Source organism: Silene latifolia, chromosome 2 (assembly GCF_048544455.1).
Source record: "Silene latifolia isolate original U9 population chromosome 2, ASM4854445v1, whole genome shotgun sequence".
NCBI classification, from domain to species: Eukaryota; Viridiplantae; Streptophyta; class Magnoliopsida; order Caryophyllales; family Caryophyllaceae; genus Silene; species Silene latifolia.
The window spans coordinates 199,217,898-199,239,703 of record NC_133527.1 but is presented as its reverse complement, the minus strand read 5'-3'; the positions used below and the strand labels follow the sequence as shown (position 1 = coordinate 199,239,703).

General features: G+C 42.9%; 1 protein-coding gene and 2 long non-coding RNA genes across 3 annotated transcripts; 2 read left to right on the top strand and 1 right to left on the bottom strand.

The window, feature by feature from the left end:
• Positions 1-461: 461 nt before the first annotated feature.
• LOC141632748 (uncharacterized) lies at positions 462-3,714 on the bottom strand. Its single transcript, XM_074445263.1, has 4 exons — positions 2,993-3,714; positions 2,671-2,721; positions 2,384-2,456; positions 462-1,190 (listed from the first exon to the last, which is right to left on the bottom strand). The coding sequence occupies exons 1-4, from the start codon at positions 3,475-3,477 to the stop codon at positions 1,002-1,004; spliced, it is 798 nt and encodes a 265-aa protein (XP_074301364.1). The 5' UTR covers positions 3,478-3,714; the 3' UTR covers positions 462-1,001.
• Positions 3,715-6,914: 3,200 nt separating this feature from the next.
• LOC141644423 (uncharacterized) lies at positions 6,915-19,073 on the top strand. The gene is made up of 3 exons (XR_012544044.1): positions 6,915-7,112; positions 18,676-18,749; positions 18,959-19,073. It is a non-coding gene; the product is annotated as an uncharacterized LOC141644423 (long non-coding RNA).
• A 147-nt stretch (positions 19,074-19,220) lies between these two features.
• On the top strand, positions 19,221-20,690 carry LOC141632742 (uncharacterized). Its single transcript, XR_012537820.1, has 3 exons — positions 19,221-19,348; positions 19,626-19,780; positions 20,378-20,690. It is a non-coding gene; the product is annotated as an uncharacterized LOC141632742 (long non-coding RNA).
• Positions 20,691-21,806: the final 1,116 nt, after the last annotated feature.

Here is a 21,806-nt window from a genome sequence, read left to right as displayed (position 1 = left end):
TGCTATTTCTCGTTTATATCTAATCAAGTTCTGTGTCACAGTCAGCTATACTGCGACAGAAAAGGGTTGTACCATCTTGTGAACTTACATTCTATTAAGTTTCTCAAGGTTTGTGCTTTAAGGCTCTTTACTTAAGTTATCAATTAACTAAGTTAAGAACAAATTTTTAAAAAAGGTACACCTAATTCACCTCCTCCCTCTCTTAGGTGTTTATCGTTCCTAACTCTTCATTATATTAAAAAAATAAGATTGATAGTTAAGCAAAAAACTTGTGCATATTTTTATGCATTAAAGTTTCTGATGAAGCATATAGCTATTTTTGTAATTTTTATTACAACATACGAATTAACAAATATAAAGAAAAAAAAAGTGAAAAGGACACACTTTAATAATATGATTAAAATCTGCATTGTTTTTAAATATAATATTTACGATATTTAAGATACATATAATGGAAAAATAACATAATAAAGAATCATGAGAATCATATATTAGGCCCAATATATATCTAAAATAATTTTCTAAGTAGGCCCAATTTCTAGCTAAGAGTATTTAGGCGGAAAAATTTATAATTTTCTTTAGTGTGTGTTTGACCTAACTTGTAAAAGTGTTTTTGAAGGTAAACACACCTTTTGGCTAAACACTACATTTTTTAAAAGCTAAAATAACTTCCCAAAAACTAAAACTCCATATTTTTTCCCATAAAAACACCAATTTTATGCTTCTACTTTTGAAAAATTAAACTTGAAAAACAAAAACTCTTTTTTTAGAAATGAGACTAAACATGATCTTATTCTTTTTGCATAGTCGGGATTTCTAGCTAAGAATATTTAGGTAGAAAAATTTATACTTTTCTTATTCTTTTAGTATAGTGGGATGGAATAGAGATGGTTACCTACACTTGTATAGAAGTGGAAGAAAAAGACAGAAGAAATTTGGGTTAAATAAGGATAAAAAAAAGAAAAGGAAATGACTTAATTAAATTCATTGATTAAAAATGATCAATATATACGTTGGATGGATGGTAGATAAGTAGAAGAAGAAGAATAATGAAGAAGCATGAGATGAGGAGTTGTTGAGGAGTTGGGAAGCAAAGTAGTGAGGGCATAGCTTGGACTCCAAATATAGTCTCTCACATGCTGCAACGTTAAGGATGCCCCTAATACTTGGCCTCTACATCTTATCTCAACCTGCATCAATTCACATACATACATGAATATTATTACATTGATAGAATAATAATATGAGACTAACTGACTAATAATACGGAGTATCATCATTTCATTTCAATGTAAATGTTTTATGTGAGCTATGAGCCTATGAGTAATAATATAAAGGGTTTTTCTAACCACTAGACATAGAATAAGAAAACAAAAAAGAAAAGAAATAAATGTATTTATTGTAAATAAAAGTAATAGTAATAGGATATTCCAATTTCCCATAAAAATATCAATTAATTCTTTCCTTTTTTGTTTTTTTATCATATGCCCGGTAGGTATAGCCGTATAGGTTAGAAAAACCGTAATATAAATCCAACTTAAATTATACGGAATATGTAGTACTCGTATTATTATACTCACTACTTGCTATGACCTGATAATTAATTATAGAATTAGAATATTTTGAAGACGACAACTAACCTAACAAATGACAATTAATCTTGTTATACAGCAGCTTAAATAATAAATGTTGATTGGTAAGGAGAATTTAAATTAGTTGGTCGTTGGATACGTAGTATGTGTTGTGACTTGAAAACACTACAAACCAAAAGACGTATGACTGTTGACTTGCGGGGTTATAAAAAATAGCGGAAAGGAATAAAAAGGGAATGTTGAGCAGATGATGAGTTACATACCCGGCCTCATGGTATGCAAACCTCATTTTAAGCTAAGTCAGAGCTATTATTATTTACTCCCTATTTGTTAGGTATATATATATATATATGCATGATCATGGCATTTCTCTTGTAATAAAGTAGTACATCATGACATGACCGCCAACAAGATTAATCATTCTTAATTTTTTAAGATCATCATTATTGGCTATGAATTTCTTACAGACGTACTAAAACTAATTATAGAGACATAGAGTAGTTGGTTTAAATATACTGGTTGAAACATCAGGAGATAATTAAGAAGATAGGTATGATATAACTACATACGTACATTATCCCTAGTTGAAGACATGGATCAAAGACGATGTTGCGCAATTAGTTTGATCATTTAAACACAACTTTGTAAGCTACGTACGTACCATTAATTATTATGGAAATCATTTATACATGTTGCGGAGTTGAATGATTTGGCATGGGCAATCATGATTAGAGTACGTGCGTGGCAGCCAGTAGAGTATATAATGAAATGAAGGATGTGCGACGACGTACCTGTAATTCGGTATGCAATCCAAGTTTGTTAGCCAAATACTTCATAACCAAGCCAACCGTCATTCTTGCATCTCTACGCAAATGGACGACAGTGTAACACTACGTACGTCAGCTCTTAACATTCTATCGTCTAATTCATCACCTACCATACTCATCAAATAATAATACCCTATGACTAAACTCATGATGAAATCATTCAATTTTTTTATTTACAAAAAGAAAAAAGAGAAACAGAGATTGATCGGAAGGACAAGGAAAAAAGATATATATATAGTCGTCGTACTTACTTAATTCTGAGAAAACTCTTGGATAGGTGAGGTAAATGTGGTTGTACTGATCTGCATACATAAAATGAAAGGGGAAAAAAAAAGATAAATACGTAATCAGCACCGAGGGGATTCTAGTGGGGGTGCGGGCCTCTAATTAGTAAAAAAAATATTATTAATGCCAGATATGAATCATTATAACATATAGGTGGAGTAGTGGTTAAGAGTTTCATCTTGATCTTCCCCCTAGTCAGGGTTTCAAATCCCTCTACTAAAATCCTAGAATGGCCCCTGAGGTGAGAGGGAAGATGAGAATAGGTAGATGGAAAAAAGAAAGACGTACTGTGGAAGAGAAGGTAGAAGCTCAAACCAGATGGGAGGGTGATGTATTGTACATGTAGGAGGATGAGGAGAAAGAATGGAAGGCAAAGGGGAAGGGATGTGGATAATGGGGATGCCGAGGTTGAGGTCCAGCATCAAGTCAAGTGGATTAGTACTTGTAATGGTGTTGTTGTTAGGGAGTCCTAGTTGGAGCCAGTTGGTGGTGCCACTGCTGCTGCTAGAAGACTCCTCAGCACTTGTTGTGCTTCTTCTTCTTCTTCTTCTTGATTCTTCTTCTTCTTCTTCCAATTCATCCTTCATCCCTAATTTTGATCCTATTCCAAATATCAAACACTTGAGATTGAGATCCTCATTATTATTATTGTTGGTAGTGATTCCACTAGGCCCATTATCCCAGCTAGCATCTTCCTTTGATTCCTTTTCATACCCAGCAACCCTATGCATATGCACGTAATGCATCCTACCTACCTCATTCAAATGATCCATCGATCTCCCTTATAAGCTTTCTAAGCCCTACTACTCTAATATATTTTTACGGACTATATTGATGTATATCTATGTATGTGGACAATTCGATTTGTTGCTAACACAAATCAACCTTGCTTTTTTTTTTTTTTTTTTTTTTTTCTCCCTTTTTTCCCCTCTTGCTAGCTTTCTATTATCTCACGTACCAAGTACTTTTATTACAAATGTTTTGTGACTTTGTGGAGACTCAACCCCCATTTACTTTATACTAGCTACCTTCTCCGACGTGGTCATGATTATAAATAATTAATACAGAACTGAATACGGTATATGGAGTATATATTATAGAGTATACTAATATTCTTTTTTCCTTTTTTTTTTTTGGCATGTACTCCGTTATGCCTTTGTGTAGTACTCCCTCCACATTTTATTGTTATACCCATTTACCTTTTTGGAGGTCAAAGTATTGAAACTTTGACCATAACTAGATAATAAAATATACAGTAATAATTTATAACACTATATTTACATAGTTACATTGGCTATAAAAAAATCTTTCATAAAAAAAATATTTTTAACCGAAACAAATAATGTATAAATGGTTAAAATGTCGGTCAAAGCGTCGTCTAAGAGACCGTGTATAAAGTAAATGGGTAAAACAATAAGATGTAGAGGTAGTATTAGCTACGAGTTTAGTCTCTGATGTACTGACTACTGACGTGTCTCCTCCATTGACGTTATAATCGTCCCCTTCATTCCTGGGCTTGGATTTTAATTTCTATTTACAAGAGCAAGCATTGAAGCTTTGGATGGGATTGCTATTTGCTACCCATCTAATTCAGACATTCAGTCCCATCTTTCTTTACCTTTAACCCTACTATAGGTCTATAGCTTTGGATTTTGTGAATCACGTAACTTTGAAGCGGGTCAACCTCCCACCAATCCCACTCAATCAAACTGAAATCATCTATAGGTAATCATGGCCGGGCCGAGCCTCCAAAAACATCCCAAATGTGTGGGTTGGGTTGGGCTCGAGCTCAAAAATATGAAGCTCGACACCGGCTCTAAGAAACTCGACTTCCCTTTATTATTTAAATTCTTTTCATATACTCGTTTTTAATTAACTAATGATTTTTAGTTACTAAAATTGTACAAAAAAAACTAAAAATGACTATGCGAGTCCAACCCTTATTGAGCTTGCATTTGAATGAGCTCGAGCTAAATTTTGACCGAATCTATTACGAAGGTTTGATAAGGCGAATCAAATCATTCATTTATAGCATTACCTAAGCCTCTAAGGTAAAACAAACACACTTGACACGATAATAAAAGAAAAAAAAAATCAAAACCACTATAGTACTGTTGCTAGGCGTGTAACTAGAGATTCCAAATTTAAAAGCGAACATTTCCACGCAGATTCCTAAGATGTTTTAGTTATAACTTATACCCAATCAAAAAGAAAATGATTAATTACTCGGTAATCAAATGATGATTTGGAAATGGAAGAGGAAAATTAAGAAGTCAAACACTGTGATAAGGGGCGGCTGAATGTCAAAGGCTCCAAGCTATTATAAAAATGAAACAAAATCAAGATTAAGATACGTTAAGCATGTAGTAGGTTGCATGCAAAGCATACATAATGGATTGACAAATGAAATATAAGCCCAAGTTCAAGAAAAATAAGAACGAAAGTGATATCTGAGATTTGTTGGTGATATGAAAAGTATGTAATTCAATTGAAATATTGGAGTTGAAATATATACATAGTTGACATATAAGATTATATGATTATATATGACATTTACAAATATATGCAGATTCTTGATCAAGTCGGAGGAAAAAACAAAGGGATCCCTACGTAGAAACAGTCTCCTATTACTACAATACTATCGTGTCCTTGTATTTTCTAGCCATTCCCATTGAATTGCTCATGCTCTTCAATTGTCAAATTATCCATAATTCAATATGGTTAAGTCTGTGTTTTTATTGAGGGTTTGATAAACGGTAGATTGATGAATTTTCAGTATATTCAAGGTTTTTAACCGTATTTGACTTACCAATTTACTAATTTATGTGCTCTGCTTAGCCCCATATCTCTCTACTTCTGCTAATGAATGCGAAAACCCTCAGGAAAACCTAACGAGACTGGTTTTATATAGTATGTTTTTAAGGGTAAGAATGTCAATTGAAATATTATCTAGTTTACTAATTGAATATGTTGGAGGAAACGGCATATTGTAAAATAGCAAATTGCACCCCAATCTACTATTTCAATATGCTATCCATCAAAAACATACCAAATATCGTACTGATGAGTCAAACATGCTGAAGACTCTTTGCTAAAAATATATCAATCTGTCGTTTGCCGAACGCCCCATTAAAAAGAAATCAATCAAATATTACCATAATGTACATAATCTGTGTTAATAGTTTTTATCATTACTAAACAACCAAGCTAGATACTCCTTAAAGACGAGAAAATCCAATACCTAACGTTACCTTGAAAAAAATGAGTTAAAAAATTCAATTTAGAATTGATTTATTTAGTATTGATATACAAGGGGTCGTTTGGTTACCCACTAAAAAAACACAGAAAGTATAATTCATGTGAATTACAAAATGGGGGACTATTTTTGTTATCCCAATTCACATGAATTCTAATTCCTCCATAATTGAGAACGTTGCTTACCTAGGTCTCCCTAGGTAAGTGCAAAGGCGTATATGAACAATTTCTATATGCAACCAAAAAACATTTTCTAATTCACATGAATTCTAAAATTATGTAATTTATCACTTTATAGGCAATAAAAATTTCTACATTCAACCAAACGACGACTCCTTACATAATAGCTTTTATCACTACCCATTCACAATATCACTCTATTCGACCTCAAGAGGCTTATCACTCCCGTCTTTTTCCATGCGATTGGACAACTTTAAAGACAAGACGATTCTATTTGATCTAACCTACTTCGAATCACCATAAATCTTCCAGTTATCCTCTGATCTCTAAAACAACTTTAAGGCGTCCCTTTAAAAATGAGTAAATTGCAAATTCTCATGAATTGGAAAAATAGTGTGTGTTATTTACCCAAAAATCACATGGTTTTGTTTCTTCCCATAATCTTTTGGCAGCGCGTCTTGCTTCAGATGGGCTATTTTCCGTCTGAAATAAGACGGACAACATATTGCCATTTTACAATAAAATGTTGCTATTTTCTAAGAACATGTTACCATTATTTTTCACATCATTTCACTACTACAAAAATCCCCAAAGGAACCATAAATAAGAAACCGGTTAAAATTCTAACTAGTTTCTTTGGTATAAGAAACCGGTTTATAAACAAAACCGGTATCTTATACTAATATAGAAACCGTTTTTAGAACAAACCGGTGTCATATATATTTTAATATAATGGATGGGAGGCGTTTCTCTATTAACCACTGAACTACCCTCATACATAAACTTAGATACTTCGCAGTTCGCAATCTCGCATCACTGCTCACACTCGATTTTCTCGCTCATCCACCCACAACCGCTGCGACGTCATCAGTTCTTAATCTTGCTAGTCCGTCATCACCACGATGCTACTTCCGAGTCATTGTTCTTCCAACAACAGCGACGAGATCTTCAGCCCCTCCATTGCCAATCGTAGGTATTAATTTTATTCGATTTCAATTGATTCCTTAAAATCTTTAGCAGTTCTTGTTTAATTTTATTTGGAATTAGGTGAATTTGATCTATAATTAGGCACAATTCCAATTTTGTAAAATACTCAACCTAACCAATTAATTCGATTTTTGTAACAGCTCCACGAATTTGTTCATTTATGGGGTTGTTGAGAATTAGATGGACATATCAAATTAGTAAACATTGCTGATTAGGTATTGTGGCACTAATGTGTTGCAACCTGTATGAAATTTGATTTTTGAGATTATTGATTATGGTAGAACTGGAGAATTTCGGATAGTGTGTGGTTGATTGCAGTCCGTATTTTGAAATGAGGTCAATCTCGACATTGTTGGTTCATGAATTTTGTTTCTTTCAATTATGTTTGTAAGTTATTGATGGGGCATATTCTGCACCGCTGACCAAGTCAACACATTGAGCAAGGTCAAATATATCCACAGCAAGTCAACGACTTAGAACGACCCTAGCCGATCGACCCATCGGCTGTCACACTGGTCTCGGCATGGCAACCAGCCAGCCGGGGCACATATCCGCGTACTCATATCCAAGGACCCTCGGCCGGCCTGCCATAGGTCTATCGGCCGAGGGTAGAACGGTATTTCCACCTGCTAGCCACTTGGCCACTACGTGACAAAAGGTGAAAGTCTATAAATACTCCTCAACCCTCATTGAGGAAAGGATCCAGAATTTAACCTAAGAATCACTATTCATCTGGTAATATCTTCCTTATCTCTCTACAATATACATTTAGCCAAGCAACAACTTATCTCTCTAAGTTAACTGACTTGAGCGTCGGAGTGAGTTCGCTCGGTCCAAAGCCGAGCCCTCAGTTTGTTCATCGTTTCAGGAGACCGAGAGGAGGATTCAAGCAAAGACGTCATTCTACAAGCCACGGGTGGTAACAATACTTGCTCTGGAATTACACCCGGAACAATTGGCGCCGTCTGTGGGGACGAGACACTAGAAGCTAGTCACATTCATTCCCAAACAAAAAAAAAAAACAAACACAAAAACCCACCCAAGAAGCTAAGAAGATGTCGAAACAACAAGAGGCATTCGTGACTGACGAAACCGAACTCTACCAAGATGATACCGTCCACAAATCTGGAGTTGTGCAACCCTCCGCCGGCCAAGTAATTCAACCGGAGTACGGGATGCCAATAATACCAGACACACACCGCCGCTCACGACCAGTCACCATCATGGGACATGTGGTTGATGCGAAAAAATCGAAGATGCTCCTGGACCTAATGGGAGTACGCCGGCTCACACACACGCCGACAAGAGCGGCGGAAACCGTCCAGGAGACCAGGGCCCAAAATGTGACTCCAAGAAACTTGAACGGAGCACTAGGAGAAGCTGACCCTGCCAAGACGCCGGAGGAGCCCAGAGTGCTAGTGGTGGACCTGAGCCCTCCCCGTACTCACGGGAGGACAGCGTCGCCGCAGCACCGACGAGGCCTGCCTCAGAGAAGCCAGAGAAGTCCGACTCAGCAGAGTCGGAGAAGAAGCCCGAGTCGGAGAAGGAGTCCTTCCCGCTACGAGGAGAGGAGCCGGACTAGGAATGCGAGTAGTCGATCGCCGCGTGTCATTCGACATGTGGTCCGACAGCCCCTCAGTGCCTATGTCCTTGAAACCGCCGTACCAACTAAGCTGAAGTTGCCGGCGTTCACATACAAAGGGGACAGCGACCCCACCGACCATGCTGAGGCCTTTGAGTCGTACATGTCGGTGTGGGAACAGCCCGGTGAAGTTTGGTGCCGAGTCTTCCCAACGACCTTGCATGGGATGGCTCAAAGTTGGTACAAGGGGCTGCCCGACGGCTCGGTATACTGTTACGCCGACCTAAGGGACGCCTTTTTAGCCCAATACTCTTGCAATAAGAGAAGGGCCGTGGAGACGTCGGATCTCCTAACTATCAAACAGGAGAGGGGCGAGTCTCTACGAAGCTATGTGAAGAGGTTCGACGGCAAGGTCCAGCAGATTCGGGAGATTAATCCCGAGCTGGCGGCCTTCGCACTGATGAAAGGCCTCCCAAAGGGAGACTTAAAAAATGAGCTCATCAAGTACGGAGGCCTGGGCTTGGACGCCGCCAGGAAAATGGCCGACCAAGCCATCAAGGTAGAGGACTATCACAAGACCTGGGTAGACCACAGCGAGGCTGGGCACTCAGAGAAGAAGAGCCACCGGGAGGACAACCCGGATGAAAGACGCCGTGGCATTAATGGGTCACGATCTGACAAGTCTGCCAGGAAGCAGAACTCGGCAGACGCCGGGGGAAGTTCGGGAACGTACTACCGAAAGCGGTACAATGATCACACCCCCCTGGTCGTATCGGCCGCCGAGGTCTTCGCCCTGAGCAAAAACGAGGGTCAGAAGTGGGAAAGGCCCCCTAGGCCGAGGAGTGACGGTGACACGAGCCAGTACTGTGAGTACCACGGCCACACCGGCCACTTAACTAATGACTGCCGACATCTGAAAAATGCCATTGAAGAGCTGATCCGGAGGGGGAACCTCGGGAAATACGTTGCCGGAGGCCATAAAGCAAATGCCGGCGGGTCAAATAGCAAATCTGTCTCTGAACGGATAGGAGTAATCCATGTCGTCATCGGGGGCAACGAGAACGGTGGGTCCGCTCATGGGCACAAACGACACCTGAATGAACTATATCAGGCCATCAACTTTGTGCCCAACACAGCAACCCCCGCTTCCAACATCCCCGATATAACCATTGGGAAGAAGGACTACGAGGGAGTCGTCGCTCCTCACAGCGACCCACTTACAGTCCACCTGGACATAGCCAACCACTTGGTGAAGAGGTGCCTAATTGACACAGGCGCCTACACAAACATTATGTACGGAGAATGCTTTCTTAGCCTCGGTCTGAAGGTTGAAGACTTGAGCCCCTGCACCAGCCCGTTGTACAGCTTTTCTGGGGCCGGCCTGGTACCCCTGGGGTCAATCAGGTTGCCGGTAATGTTCGGCGAGGGAAGTGCGGCCAAGAACGTTATGTCTGAGTTCGTGGTCATTGACGGTTCGTCTGCCTACAACGTCCTCATAGGCCGAGTCACTCTGAGTGAGGCCGACGCAGTGATGTCCATCCGGGCCCTGACATTGATGTATGTCTCGGACCGGGGGGAAGCGCATAAACTCGTCTCAAAGAACGAGAGGGATGAGGTAGTCAATGTCCAAGTATCTGCCAGAGGGTGCAACATGCAATCCTTCAAAGTGGCGAAGGAGTCAGAGAAGGGGAAGAGGCCATCCTTGCAACAGGGGGGCGAACGCATGAATAACTCCGTCGGCATGGTCGAAGGAGCTGAGACCGAAGAGGTAGAAGTTGACCCGGGGCGCACCGTAACTATCGGTATCAACCTGGAACCAGGATTCAGGGCCGCTCTCCTACATCTGCTGAGGAAGAACAAAGACGTCTTCGCCTACTCAGCGGCCGAGATGCCAGGCGTGAGCCGGGAGGTAATTATTCACAAGCTGAACGTACTCCCCACCGCTCGCTCTGTCAAGCAAAGGATGAGGAACTCCTCAGCCGAGAAAGATGAGGCCATCAAAGCCGAGGTAGATAAATTACTAGCGGCGGGCTTTATCATGCGTTGTACTTATCCTGAGTGGTTAGCTAATGTTGTGATGGTAAGGAAGTCATCGGGGGCATGGAGGATGTGCGTAGATTTTACCAATCTTAATAAAGCGTGCCCCAAGGATTGTTATCCCTTGCCCCGGATAGATAGTTTAATTGACGCCACGGCAGGCTACACCATGCTGAGCCTGCTGGACGCCTTCTCGGGGTATCACCAGGTATTCATGGCCGAGGAACACATGCCTAAATGCGCATTCATCACCGCTAACGGCACTTACATGTACAAAATGATGCCGTTTGGTTTGAAGAACGCCGGTGCAACGTACACAAGACTGGTGGACAAAGTGTTCCAAAATCAAAAAGGGCGAAACATTGAGGCTTACGTCGACGATGCTATTGTAAAAAGCAAGTCTGACAGCGAGCACTTGGCCGATTTACACGAGACATTTTGTTCACTAAGGAAATACAAGATGAAGCTCAACCCAATGAAGTGCAACTTCGGTGTCCGGGCAGGTAAGTTCCTCGGCGTACTTGTCAGCGCCAGGGGAATTGATGCCAATCCAGACAAAGTCCGAGCAATCCTAGACCTGCCGGAGCCAAGGAATCGAAAAGAGGTTATGATGTTGAGCGGGAGAATGGCGGCTCTAGCCCGTTTCATCTCTCGGTCAGCCGACAAGAGCACCCCATTCTTCAAAGTATTGAAGGGGAATAAAGACTTCAGCTGGGGGGAGGAACAGAGCACAGCTTTCAAGCAACTAAAACCTCATCTTCAGACTCTCCCAACTCTGTCCAGGCCGATACTTGGGGAGACGCTATACCTGTACATAGCAGTTACCTCGGCCACGGTCAGTGCCGTGATCATCAGGGAAGAAGACAAACAGCAACACCCAATCTACTTTGGCAGCCATACGCTGTTGACCGCCGAGAGAAATTACCCACTAATTGAAAAAGCAGCTTTCGCCGTCGTCGTTGCCGCAAGGAAGTTAAAACCCTACTTCGACGCACATCCCGTGACGGTCCTAACCGACTAGCCATTGGAGAAAGCTTTGGAAAAATTCGAACAATCCGGTAGGCTCATCAAATGGGCAGTGGAACTCTCTGGCTTCGGCATTCAGTACAAACCAAGGCCTTCGATAAAGGGGCAGGCACTTGCAGATTTCCTGGCCGAATGCACATATCAAGAAGAACCAAACCCAGGTGTATGGGAGGTTTACACCGACGGCTCCTCCACGACGAACAGCTCGGGGGCCGGCATCCTTATCATCAGCCCAAACGGGGACGAATTTGAGTACGCCTTGAAATTTACTTTGTCGGCCTCAAATAACGAATCCGAATACGAGGCGGTGATAACCGGAGTTGAGCTGGCCAGAGCCGCCGGAGCAGAACACATTGTGTTAAAGACAGACTCACTGTTGGTTACTAACCAAATCAGAGGAGAGTTTGAGGCTCGGGACGACGGGATGGTAAGATACCTGGAAAGGGTAAAAGCTGACATAACAAAATTGAAATCTTTCCAAATCCAATGCGTTCCCAGATCTGAGAACAACCGGGCCGACGCTCTCTCAAAACTTGCCAGCTCAACCATCAAGAATGTCACCAACCGTCTTTGGTAGATATCAGGAATGCGAAGAGCATCACTGAGACTGTCGGCATGGTGGGCAACATAGAGACCAAGACAACGTGGATGACTCCGATAATGAAATACAAAGTTACAAATGAGTTGCCGGAGGACCGCAATCTCTCGGCCAAGATAAAAAGGATCGCCGCCAGGTACCTGGTGTTCGAAGGGGAACTGTACAGAAGGTCCGTAATAAGACCACTCTTGAAATGTGTCGGTCCAGCCGACGCAGAGCTGATACTGACAGAGATTCACGAAGGCATCTGTGGACACCACATGGGGGCAAGAACACTAGCCCACAAAGCTCTCCGAGCCGGCTACTTCTGGCCCACCATGCTTCAAGATTCCAGGGCAAAGACCAAGAAGTGCACGAACTGTCAGATGCATGCCCCGGTGATACACGCTCCTTCCCGGGACCTACAACCGGTGCTTAGCCCCCTTCCTTTCGCACAGTGGGGGATGGATATGCTAGGGCCGTTTCCAACGGCCTCCGGAGGAAGGAAGTTCTTGATCGTCGCCGTTGATTACTTCACCAAATGGGTTGAAGCTGTAGCAGTACCGGCGAAGACCACAGCGGCCGTCAGAAAGGTAATCTGGGAAAATGTTATAACTCGTTTTGGATTGCCCCAAGTCATGGTATTTGACCACGGCCGAGAGTTTTGGAGTGACCTGATAATGAACTGGTTAGAAGAGCTTGGCGTCAAGTTTGCATACTCCTCCGTCTGCCACCCACAGAGCAACGGGCAGGCGGAGGCAGCCAATAAAACAATCCTCAACGGTTTGAAGAAGACAGTTGAAGACCTTAAGGGAAGATGGGCCGATGAACTACCCGGCGTCCTGTGGTCCCTTCCGACCACGGAGAAAGAAGCAACGGGATACACTCCTTTCCACTTAGTCTACGGGTTCGAAGCAGTCCTACCAATTGAAGCGACGGTGCCAACATTCAGAACGGCTACCTTTAACCCGGTTGAAAATGAGGAAGGCCTGAAAGCCTCCCTAGACCTGGTCGAAGAAAGCCGAGATACAGCACGCCTCAACTTGGAAGTATACCAAAACCGGATGAGAAGAGCCTACAACCGAAGAGTCCACAAGAGGGACTTAAAAGTAGGAGATCTAGTCCTAATAAAGTCGGCCGCCACCAACAAAGGAAATATTCATGGTAAATTGACGGCCAACTGGGAAGGACCCTAAAAAGTGGTTGAAGAGATGAGGCCGGGTACATACCGGCTGACAGACATGGAGGGTGTGCCCTTGATGAGCCACTGGAACACTGACAACCTAAGAAAATACTTTGTATAGCGGCGGAGGTGTCCAAAACTATTGTCGGCACCCCAACGCGTGTTTTTACCTAATGAAGAATCATCCAAGTTTTCCATCAAAGTGTTCATCCCCTCCGTGGTCATGTCGAGGTGGGCGCCACGGTTGCCACCGGGCAGTCACCCCAAGAAGAAGAAACGCTATCGAGCCGTAACCCCGATTACCTCGGCCAAAGCCGAGAGCGACGGGGACACAACGACCGATACGCTAGAAGAAACGCTATCGAGCCGTAACCCCGATTACCTCGGCCACAGCCGAGAGCGACGGGGACACAACGAGCGATACGCAAATCTGACGCCTCGGCCAAGACCGAGAGTGAAATAGGAGGCAACCAACATGCTAACATGTTTTAAAAGACGTTAAACACAGTTGAGATACGCATTCTAACTGCCTCGGCCAGGCCAAAGGTAAAAACGAAAAAGCGCTCAATTAATAACGCAAGACAAGTGAAGTATGGTGATCAAAAAAGCCCCGGCCAAGCCGAGGGAGAATAAGACAAACTTTATTGAAGATAATTGAAAGGAGAATACAGATGACGGCCGTCCCCATAGGGATAAGCCTAAACACAACCTACCAAGAGTTTTACAACAAAAACAAGGAAAAGAAAAGCAAAAGATTACAAGCATATCATTTGAAGCGCCAAAAGATGGCAGGGAGGAAAGGCTCAATAGTTGGCCCCCGAGCAGCTAAAGCTATCCGAGATGCCGGGTGAGTCTGGTGACGACCGCCCGTCTCCCTATGCATGTTGCTGCCCTCCATCGGTAGCAGCAGCATCTTCGGTGGCCGGCTCAGGAGAAGGCTCGACATTTTCAAGTGCCTTTAGCCTCTCAGCCTCCTCGTGGGCCTCCTTCACCTTGGCATCATAGGCCGCATTGGCCTCAGCTATCTGAGCCGCCTTCGCCGCCTCCGCCTTCTCCGCAGCCGCTGCTTCCGCAGCATCAGCCATCTCATCCAGAAGCTGGTCAAATTTATCCCACGGGAAGGAGCCGTTGGGGAAGAGCTTCTTGATTGCCTCCCTGGTCGCCTCCTCGGCCTGGTCCCGGAATTGGGCGCACATTTTAGGGATAAGCTCATTCTGAAGCATCTCAATATCCTTCTCCTTTTGAGCAAGGATAGCCCTTGTGTCCCTGTGCGCCTCCGACTGGGCATGGAACATATCCTTCCACTCTTCCCTTTTGGCAACCACGGCGTCATAAGCGCCTTTATACCTGTCCCGCTCCTCCATCAACCTGGCGGTGGCGGCATCAGCATCCTCAACTTTGGCCCTCTCGGCCACTAGCAGCTTCTCAGCTTCCTCCACACGCTTCTTGGCAGCAAGGAGATCCAGCTTAGCCTTCCCGGCTTCCCCCTTTGCAGCGGAGAGATCAAGTTTAAGCCGTTCAATCACTGGCCCAGTTTGGGCCATGGCCTTTTCTTGCTCCATGATGTGGGAGCCGGCTAGTTGAGTCCACTTCGCCAGCCTCTTATATATTCTCGCACCCTCTGCCACAAGCTCGGTGGGGGGAATCTTCTGAGCTGAGGAGTCAACGGTGACATTTCTATCACCCGCCTTCTCAATAGCCTTCTCAGGTTGCTTCCCTAATTGCCGTTCAGTGAGAACGGCGACTGCCGACGGTGGATCTACAAAAAATTTACATAGAGCATCCATGTCAGCATGCATTGACACGTCAGAAAGTCTGCCATCAGGAATGTCCAACGAACCAGCTAAATCCGAACCGCAAGTTAGATCCGTACCAGTATGGACCCTCTTGAACGGAGGGCCGGCTGAGTCATTCTTCTCCTCGGCAACGGTGGAAGCAGACGGTGGCTCTTTTCTCTTCTTTGGAGGAGGAGGGCCCCTCGCAACGGTCACCACCTCCCCAGAGATATCGACGACCTCCACATGCTCCTTCTGAACCGCTGGGGTCGAAGAGGGAGTTGGCACAGACGTCGTCGCCAACCTGGACGCTGCCTTCTTTGTTCTCTTCGGCACGCCTCCGAGAACCCGTGCTTGGGCCGCCGCCGGATCCAGTGCCTTCAGCTGCTTCTCCATGAGTTCGTTGGGAGCCAGTCTACGATCACGCGCGTCAGCCGTAGGATGCCGTTGAACGACCTTCCCGTCCTTATCAAGCCCTAACCTCTTCAAGGTCCTCTCAGACAGATCCTGGCCAAACCGGTCTGCAAGAAATCAAACAAAAGTTACATAAAAGAAGTAAAACAAAGCTCTGAAACAGGAACATAACAGGCAATGATGGGCCTCACACCGACCCCACTCACCCTGGTTGAGGGCCGGTATGAGGCCGACGCGGCAAAGCAGCTCATCTTGAAGAATAATCTGAGTCGGGGGCAGCCATCCCTTCTCAGCATCGAACAGCTGCATCGCCCGCTTCTCATCCGCAGTAAGAGGGACCATCGAAGCGTCCATCTTAACCTTACCCCGGGAGATACATTCCTCATACTCTCCCCGGTCTCACACCGCAAGTAAACAGGGCTCTGGAAAGACCGAGGCAATGGGTAGTCCTCCGGCACTTGGACATACACCCATCGCCGTTGCCAGTCCTTGCAAGAAGTAAGTTTGGACACGGAGACGTAGCCTGGCTCCGTCTGCACGCTGTACCACCCCACTTTACCGGAGATTGACGGCCGAAGATGATGAAGTCGGCGGAATAAGTTAACTGTTGGGGTCTCCCCCCCAAAGAGACAGAGCCACACAAAGCCGACTATCGTCCTCATGGCCAACGGATGCAGTTGGGCCACAGCGACGTTCATGACTTTGATGATGGCCATGACGTATTCATTCAAAGGAAACCGGAGCCCATACTCCAGGTGCCTGATATATACGCCGATATGACCCGGGGGAGGGCAACAGACCGCCTGACCCTCCTCGGGGATAACAATTTTGTACCCCTCACCGAAGGAGAAATGACCCTCGAAAAGAGTGTCACCGGAACAACGGGCGAATTTGTCAAACCAGGCGTGGTCAATACTAGTCGAACAGGCCTCGCCGTGATCCGGGAGATGCGGCCTCTCCCCATCAGAAGGAGTCCTCTCATCACCATCATCATCAGCATCATCATCCTCATCCTCCCATTCCTCCAACATTTGTGGATTAACTTCGGGAGAAGGAGACCTAGGGCCCCCAGACCTTATTGGGATGGCGTCTAGTATCCCCTCCTCATCAAGACGCGACGGGGAACCCCCCGGCGCAGAAGTACTAGTCCCGGCGTCAGCAGTAGACATGGTAGCAACAATTAACAAAATAAAGATTGAGAAAAATTGTTTGTTTACCTTGAAGAAAAGCACTAGCCGACGTAACAATTCTGAAGATTTGAAGAGAAAGAAGCCCTTGAAAGTTTAGAGAGAAGAAAATTTTGGAGAGAATGAAATTGGTGGCCAATTTCACGGAATAACTGCCCTATTTATAGGGGAAAGCCCACGAAGAAGGACCAATCAGGGCACAGCCCATGAAGCGTCAGCCAATCAGCAAACAGACACGTGTCGGACATGCAACCACGGAATGTCAATCGTTGTAACAGTTGAACGTCAATCAATGCAACAGTGACCAAGCGTCTTCAACACGCCCATTCACATCTCTTCGCCTATTCATTTTCCTCAACAAATTCCTAGGTATCTGCTCTCCGCCGGCCACATGATCAACCAAGCTAGGTAGCACCGGCCGGGGGCAATCAAAAACAACCGGCACTCTCAACCCTGGTCTCGGCCAGCGTCACTTTCTTTTCCACATCGGATGCCCTTTACACATCCATGTGGAGGGGGGATATGGTACGGCCTAATAAGAACCAGGCCGAAGTAGAAGAAGCCGATGCAGTAGAAGAAGCCGATGCAGAAACATGTTGCAAAATACTTACGCATAATATACGCTCAACATACATCGGAGCCCATACCACGGCATAGACTACGCTGGGGGCAAATTGATGGGGCATATTCTGCACCGCTGACCAAGTCAACACATTGAGCAAGGTCAAATATATCCACAGCAAGTCAACGACTTAGACAAATAGCCGATGCAGCCCATCGGCTGTCACTGGTCTCGGCATGGCAACCAAATTGCACCGGGCACATATCCGCGTACTCATATCCAAGGACCCTCGGCCGGCCTGCCATAGGTCTATCGGCCGAGGGTAGAACGGTCTTTCCACATGCTAGCCACTTGGCCACTACGTGACAAAAGGTGAAAGTCTATAAATACTCCTCAACCCTCATTGAGGAAAGGATCCAGAATTTAACCTAAGAATCACTATTCATCTGGTAATATCTTCCTTATCTCTCTACAATATACATTTAGCCAAGCAACAACTTATCTCTCTAAGTTAACTGACTTGAGCGTCGGAGTGAGTTCGCTCGGTCCAAAGCCGAGCCCTCAGTTTGTTCATCGTTTCAGGAGACCGAGAGGAGGATTCAAGCAAAGACGTCATTCTACAAGCCACGGGTGGTAACAATACTTGCTCTGGAATTACACCCGGAACAGTTATGTTTCCTCCATTAAACGCATTAGATTATTAGGTTGTTTCATGAGATGAATGTTGATAGCATTAGTTGCAGTTGGTTTTTAATTAATTAATTGAAATGTAGATAGACATAAACTTGTGAGTTCATCATTTCTTCACATTTTTATATATGATTGATAGCAGTTCACGACTTTCGTTGCTAGAGTCTTACAGAGTGAATGCATTCCTCCTTAATCTAATCCCTAGCCTCTTTGCACTGCCTTAGCGAAGGGACAACCTCCGACACTATACAGTACAATGGACCTTATGCCATCTCCCTCCCTTGTTATTCATGCACTACTATACTAGTCCTTGACTCCTCGTTCTTACTCCTATGTCCTTCCTAGGTCTTTCTGTCTTGTTACTTTAAGTAACCTAGACTACCAATATCTATTGAAACTCAATTTTACCAATTTCATAGCATAAAGTATAGTTAGTTTCACGTGCTTTCAAATGTGTAGCCCGCAGCACTCTTTGTTTTTTGTGCTCTAAGCTCTATACTATTTTTCATAATTTAGGCTGACAGATGAAATTTGGGGAAGGGAAGCCGAGCTTAGAAGATTTCAGGATGGGATCATTGCAGAACGCACTTGTAAGTAGTAGTGACCATTTGTTGTATCGGCATTGAGGTTGTGATCGTTATTTACTCCGGCCTATATGCTAGTGAACATGTTGGGTATGCAAGCAGTGCAATAGACATCTCATTATAACCATTAGTGTATGAGAATGAAAATGTTCCGCCATCTCAGAGTGTATTTATATTGTCATTGACATTTATTGTTTAAATCTGTTTAAATCCAGGAACTGATTGGACATCGTGGAAGAAAGTATGGTTTATTCTAACTTTTAAATCCTGGTCTTCTTTAGAAGTGATCTTGTGAGTGTGTTCCTCAAGTGTAAATACATCTTCACGTGTTGCACGGTATAGCCTCCCTTCATGTTTTGATCTTTGGTCCTAGAGCTCAAAAATTTACTAGTTGTGTGCCAATGATTCTAACAATATAGGGACATAGTCACTCTCTTATAGGCTATACTAGCAAGCTGGTTAGATGTTAGAAATAGCTTGTAGTAGAGGCAGTAAAATAGACGTTATGGTATATGCTAACCTTTTCAATTTCAGAGTGCTGCTCCTCAGAAAGAACGTGAAGTGAATCTAACGCTAGCTGGCATTGATCTGAACAACTTAGCAAGGTTGGTGTTACTGTCACCACTCACATGTTCGAAATAATTTATTTGTTATTTTTATGTAACATGGGAATTTCTTCGTGCGATCCGCTCTGTTGTTTTTTGTCGATGTTAATCCCTACCACTCATATATATAGTGAACAATTTTTATGTTTAATCCCTACCAAATGTTAATAGTAACTTCTGATTTTTCGTTTCGTGTATCAGTAGCTCCTGTTTGAAAGTTGGAATGTTCTTCAATTGTTCTTCTTAAACTGGCTTTGTTATCTGATTTTCCTTTTAGGTTTTGTGGGTGCCATGATATTGAATTTGGCTTTCGTCTTTTTACTGCCTGTCTCTTGTACTTCTCACGCCGTTCGCAATTGCTCTGGAGGGTCCCCAGATGTGGGATGCTGGATGGGAGAAGGCTCTTACCGATATTGGCCCCAACTTCATCTGGTAATCATAGGACGTGCTTCTTCATTTTTCTGTTTGGTTGTGAATTCCACTTGTATGGATTTGATGTGCGCTTATCAAGCAATTATAATTAGATTTCTTTATAAAAATAGACGAGTCTGACATTGACTCTTTGTTTTCACTCAAGCATCTCTCTCGGATACTTGACAGTCTATGTCCCTTGTAGACTACTTGTCAAGACTAAACTATGGAAATTTTTGAAAAACAAGAGTTAACTCACCTGGACATGTAGAGACTACACGCAACATTGGTAGTTATCTTAAACATTACTTCCTCGATTTCATTTGTATTGTCCCCATTTTTGTTTTCAGCAGTTGCGAAATAATTGACTCCTTTATATTTCTAGTGAAAACAAGTGAACTTATACTATCCCTAGTTACTTAACATAACGGTAAAGGTAGTGTGGTATCTCTACGTGTAAATTCTAAGTCGAAGGGATATACTGATATTTCATTGCGTCTGTATGTTCACTATATATAAGTTACATGGAAATAATTCTCAACAACTTGGTGGAACTATGCTCACAAGTTAACTTCATCTAGTATTAACATAGTACTGCTTGTTTTTTTCATCGTACAGCACTAATAGCACCGATGCCATGCCAGCATCGACTCCTTTGATGAATCCCGGTCAATATAAAATTGCTTGTTTTTTTTCTCCGTACAACATCAAAGGCAGCGACGACTCGTTTGAAGACTCCAAGTTGGCCAGTTGGGTGAAGATTAGATCTAACGACAATGTTAACTTATAGACTTGTTATTTTGTTAGTTTTTTTCTTTTTAATAATTGTGGATCCATTCATATGAATTTGTATCATATTTCAGAAAGTTATGAGACTTGACTGATTTTTATACGTTTATGGCGATGATGTAATCTAATTTTAATTTTTGATTTAAATTATCCAGGTCTTAATTTATTGAATGGTATTTTTTTTTGTTTTAAAGAAAAATCTAAGAGACCGGTTTTGTTTCGTCACTGGTTTCAAAGATAAGATCAAAGAAACTGGTTTTGGCCAAGAACTGGTCTCTTTGAAATAATCAAAGAAACCGGTTTTTGCACACAACTGGTTTCTTTGAAATAATCAAAGAGATCGGTTTTTGCACACAACTGGTCTCTTTGAAATAATCAAAGAAACCGATCTCTTAAGCTAAGACACCTGTGAGCTAGAGACCGGTTATAAACCGGTTTCTAAGGCTATTTTTAACCGGTTTCTTTGACTTATTTTGTAGTAGTGTTTTCAGTGTAAAAATTGACAACTTTAATTATAACATTTTGTCATTAAATGGTTACATTCTATTAAAAAATGGCAACATTTTATCCATCTTATTTCAGACAAAAAACAGCCCGTTTGAAATAAGAATTTGCGATCTTTTAGAGTTTAATTACCTAACTTTCCCTAAGTATTTGCAAACTCCCACGTGAATTTGAATTCCGTATGCCAACCAAACCGTATTTAAGCAATATCACAAAAAAAAATGTCAATTTTACATGTTTTTTAAAATTTATGGGAATAACTTCCCTGCATGCAAACCAAACGATACCTAATTTTGGTAGTAACCACATGACATCTCCAAACAAGTGTCATTTACCACCTCCCATCGAGAAGGTCACCACCTAATTAAGTCGTCAATCAAATCATTTTTTTCACTTTCCGACTTTCCTACCAATCAAATGTGGACACCGGCCTATTGAGTCACAGAGGACGTCAATTTGAGGAAAGAGGTCATCAATTGACCTCTTCTTACCTTGGCCGCTCCTTAAGTCATCCTAATTTTTCGATTAATTATGGATTAAGATAGACGGTACAATTGTACAACCTGGCTAACAACAAGTACATTATAAACGTACAGGGTTGAATCGGAATAAAGGTGTAGAAAGAAAACATTGTAAACAGTCTTATGTTATACGGAGTACTCCTTATGTATGTGTGACTGCGCAAGGGGATATACAAAGGAAGGTAGGCGAGTGTGTGGTTGAGTAGCATTATCTAATATATGGAGATGGATTC

What these genes read in the sequence shown, in the direction of transcription:
- LOC141632748 (XM_074445263.1), bottom strand. Translation starts at nt 3,477, where the DNA reads ATGGATCATTTGAATGAGGTAGGTAGGATGCATTACGTGCATATGCAT. An exon ending in CTTCTACCTTCTCTTCCACA is followed by an intron (nt 2,722 to 2,992) that starts GTACGTCTTTCT and finishes TTATGTATGCAG; the next exon opens with ATCAGTACAACCACATTTAC. An exon ending in AAGAGTTTTCTCAGAATTAA is followed by an intron (nt 2,457 to 2,670) that starts GTAAGTACGACG and finishes CCATTTGCGTAG; the next exon opens with AGATGCAAGAATGACGGTTG.